General features: G+C 42.6%; 1 protein-coding gene across 1 annotated transcript; it reads right to left on the bottom strand.

The window, feature by feature from the left end:
• Nucleotides 1-256: 256 nt before the first annotated feature.
• LOC145406775 (beta-1,4-mannosyl-glycoprotein 4-beta-N-acetylglucosaminyltransferase-like) lies at nucleotides 257-3,098 on the bottom strand. Its single transcript, XM_080277872.1, has 4 exons — nucleotides 3,023-3,098; nucleotides 1,177-1,689; nucleotides 765-1,086; nucleotides 257-695 (listed from the first exon to the last, which is right to left on the bottom strand). Exons 1-4 carry the CDS (start codon nucleotides 3,096-3,098, stop codon nucleotides 257-259), a joined length of 1,350 nt encoding a protein of 449 aa, XP_080133998.1.
• Between the last annotated feature and the right edge of the window lie 1,230 nt (nucleotides 3,099-4,328).

Raw genomic sequence — 4,328 nt, 5'->3', positions numbered from 1 at the left:
TGATGGTTCAGTTTTGTTATACAATATATGCACTGTACAAATCCCCATTCTGATATGTAGTGAAGAAATATAACTACCAACAATGATAATCCAGGATACAAAGTCTTTCAAAAAGTTTTCCTGCTCTAAACACCACTAAAGCTTCATTCTAGGTATAACCATAACAAGTGGATCTGGCAACTATCTGCATATCCCTGTCTAACTACATTTGATAAACAACAATGTCATCCTTGCTGACACACAAGGATCCAAGGCACTAAACAAGGTTGTGGATGGACATGGTCTCATACGGATTCTTGATGAGGTGAGCAAGACGTTCTCTCTGTAGCCAAATGTATGAGGATAAGGAGTCTTGGCTAGGGAGCATTGCAACACCAATCTTCTCAAGATTCTCATCTTGGCCAAATTTGACAAGTCTCTGGATAAAAGGCAACATACTGGAAGGGGACTCTGAGAACCACTTTGGACGCAGGGCCATGGGGATGTTTTGAAATTTGCGGAAAATATTCTGAACAGACAGGCATAGGTGGCATCTCCAGCCAGCCTCACTGATAGTCCAATCTAAGTATGGCTCCTCAGCAGTGCTAAGAAATGAAAGGCTGTCTTCGGATATTCTTCCTTCACGTAACTGTGAAACCTTATAGTCAAAGGCATTGGCAAAGAAATGAATGGATACAGCACAAATTTCAGGAAGGGCAGAACTCTGATTGTGGATGCTATCTGTAGGCAGTAATGTCTCACTTTTATAACTCTTCTGAGCCTCTTTGCTGTTTCCTCTCTCCTTTGCTACCTGCCAGTAAAATCCGTAGAGGTGCTCTTTATAGTGGCATCGAATAGGCATGGGGTAGCCATGAAAGAGCTTGAGAAAGACAGTTATATCACGCCTCAGGATCTCTTCCCCTGTGGTTAGGAGGAGGAGGTCATCTGGACGGAGATCGCTCACCAGGCGGAGGCCAAAGTAGACTAGGGTTTCGAGAAATGAGCCCCCATCCTTGAGGTCCTGATGTACCACAGGAACATATATTATCTTTTGCTGATACTCCTTCAGCCATCCACTCTTTAGCCGGCTCAAGAGAGGAGGAGTGCCTCTTGTTTGGTTATGGAAACTAAGTCTTGGGGAGCCAAAGGATTCAATCTGATTAGAAAGTGCATCAGCCACAGAACTATTAAAAGTACTGGTATGATTAATCTCTCCAACCACAAAAACATCCACTAATTCACCGAGACCAATAACATTTGCTTCGAAAATGTCAAATTCAAACATAAACGGTGCAACAAGTATGATACGCTTGGCCCTTTTCCGCAGCTGCAAGTTCTTAGTCAGGTCAGGTTTATTCATCCATTTCAACTGCTGCAGCACTGCTGGAACTCCACACCTTTTTCCCTTCCACCCAGGAAGACATTTGCACTTACCACCAGGTATGGCATCTGCATCAGTTCCCTCTCGTACACACAGCTCTCCTTCAGACATGGAAAAATACTCAGAGGTTGGCTGGTCTCGAAGGTGGAGAATGTTTTGCCCAGTCCTACCATCTTCCCCACGTCTTAGTATGTACTGGCGGGGTGAATCCAGTGGCTGGGAGAAAAACCAGATCCCCATGATTATCTGAAATAATGGACATTGTACAATTATACAACAGAAATATGAATTACAGTAATAGTAATATCTGAGATGGAATGTTTTTGTTGCTGTGGCACAAATTAACAGTACAGCTGTGGAATGAGGCACTCATACTTTTGCTGAATTCTGTAATTTTGAAACATGACAAAATATTATACATGCTCTGAATTTCACATGGTCATTTCTAACATGGAGTGGCATGACTTACTAAAAATTTCTCCACTATAATTGATAATAAACTTATGCAAGGAAAGCTAATGGAATTCTCAAACAACAATTTAAAAACTTTATTAATGAAAATGACCCCTTTACAACTAGTTACTAACCTGTACAGTGTAATAATCAAGAAGCTTCTCCGAGATTGAACACTGGATCGAACAGCAGGATATTATACAACTGCTATGGTACCTAAAGTGAACCAGAAGGATCAAGTCAAGTGCTATAGCACACAGATATATTTTCACAGTACAGTAGAGTTCAGCAGTGTCTGTACAGTAAAGTACTGTACTTGTATTACTGTAATTCACGAGAATACAAAAGATTCTCATGGCTGATTCAGAAATCTGCTCCCATATTATTAAAAATCTAAATACAGTACAATCCCAGTTAACCAGGAAGCTTGGGGAATTTACCTTCTTGGTTACCAATTTTTCCCAGGTATCTGATGTATACTCTTATACATAGACTATACCACTGCAGTACAGCAATCCATCCAAGAACTGATGTAATAGAGCCAAAGCACTGTCCGGGACTTGGTTTCGTCCAGGACTTGGGAAAATGCCCCTGGACAAGTACAGTCCCCCCAAAAAATATCAAGACCCCAGGATCCAACTAGAGTGGAAATGAGCGAATAACCTAGACAAAGATAGAACTCTAGGGTGTTGGTAGCACTGAGTACAGGCACGCCCACTGTGTTAAAAGGTTGATTAGTATCGATCTTCGAAAGCAGCTAGGGATGAAGAACCTAAACCAGCACTTGTACTAATGCAACAGTGATGTGTAAGGTGCGTGATTGTGTAATTAGTGAAAGCTGGGAAAAGTATTATACTCGTGCCATTCTAGGTAACATGATAGGTGCATACCTGAAGCATGATTAAACGCTTAACCCAAGAGGTAGGTGGTTTCAAATATGACTGATTAGAAACAGAAGCAGATGTTATGTGGCAAACTAATGCTACACTGATGTTAATCTGCTGCAAACACCCAGCAGCGATGGAAGGACGAAACACGCAGGAAACATCGAAGGAAAGAGAGGTGCCATCATAGCACTGCACAACAACAGCCTCAGCAATGGAGAAGTAGCAAGGCGGACCGGCGTGCATAAGTCTATGGTGCCATAATAGAGTCATCATTACGAAGCAACTGGCAGCACCCTAAATCTCCCATGGACAGGTCGCCCACGGTGCACGACATCACAGCAGGATGCTGCCATTGTAGCCACGGTGGAAGCAAATCCATTTACCACTTCAACCAGCATGCGACATCAGCTCCGTTTATCATGCACATCGCAGACCATCAGAAACCGTTACCATTCTAGCCATCTACACAGCCGCAAAACTGCAAAGAAGCCTGAGTTAACTGAAGAAAATATGGAGGAAAATGGAATATGCACAAGAGTATTCCAGTAAACAACCCAGTTTCTGGGAATCTGTCGTCTTCTGTGATGAGAAGAGTTTCTGTACTAGCGACCAGATGACAAAAAGAGTGTGGCACAGGGACAGCACCAAGTAGTCCCCCGCTCCCCACCACCCGCTCTCTCTTTCTCTCTCTCTCTTACATACAGTGTTAACTTCAGATATAGCAGACTAACCCCTCGTCACACTGTCCTAACATGGATATAAATTCCCAGCCATTTATACTGATGTGGCTGATCTCTCCCAACCTTTGAGGGTTTAATACAGCACCAAATAATTATATTTCAGATACGAACACCAACATGTTGTGGGGACCCAAAGGAGTGGGAGGGTATCAGCTGGAATGATCGGTTGGATACATGCTGGAGCGGTTGGAGAGCTTGTGGACATTGGACCAAGAAGACTTACTAGTGAAAAATACGTGGAAATATTAGCCGATGTTATGCTGGAGTCTGTGAGGAGGTTACTGTATCCTGAGCAAGAGCAGACTCCATTCTACTTAGTGCACAACGACAGTCCAGTGCATACTTTGCGCGTGGTGAGAAGCTGGTTTGATGATCACCCGGACATCACAGTGATACCTCATCCACCCAGGTCACCTGATCAAAACCCAATAGAAAATATATGTGGTTTGATGACACAGCAACTTGATGACGATAACCCCATACCTCGCACCCGCAATGCACTGGTGGAGAGAGCTCACCATGCCTGGGAGCAGATACAGAAGCTGGGTGTGAAATAACATGGGCAACTGTCATGTCAATGCCAGAGAGACTCAGTAATGTAATTGGTGCCAGAGGTTCTTACACTAAATATTGATGATACAGTACTTAAAGATCCTATGCCATACAGTTTCTTTGACCCTATGCACTTCCTTCAATGATTAAGTATGAAAATCCTGTCAACATATTATACAACCCATGATCATTAGCACATATCTATATAACACACTAGTGATGAAACTGACAGGGATTTGATGGTTAAGTCTATATTAAAGTAGCGAATTACTGTTGCAAAGTTTTATTATTGTCACTGATGAAACTGCTACATTTTCTTTGGTGTTCATGACTTTG

This window comes from Coenobita brevimanus, chromosome 71 (assembly GCF_032717465.1).
Source record: "Coenobita brevimanus isolate Jiangsu-jjx chromosome 71, ASM3271746v2, whole genome shotgun sequence".
NCBI lineage: Eukaryota > Metazoa > Arthropoda > Malacostraca > Decapoda > Coenobitidae > Coenobita > Coenobita brevimanus.
This window is presented reverse-complemented; position numbering and strand designations above follow the sequence as displayed.

Coding starts and splice junctions, on each gene's coding strand:
- LOC145406775 (XM_080277872.1), bottom strand. CDS start 3,098: ATGCTGGTTGAAGTGGTAAATGGATTTGCTTCCACCGTGGCTACAATG. Junction 1,690..3,022: donor CTGCTGTGATGTCGTGCACC/GTGGGCGACCTG, acceptor TTTGTGCCACAG/CAACAAAAACATTCCATCTC. Junction 1,087..1,176: donor TGGAGAGATTAATCATACCA/GTACTTTTAATA, acceptor ACCAAACAAGAG/GCACTCCTCCTCTCTTGAGC.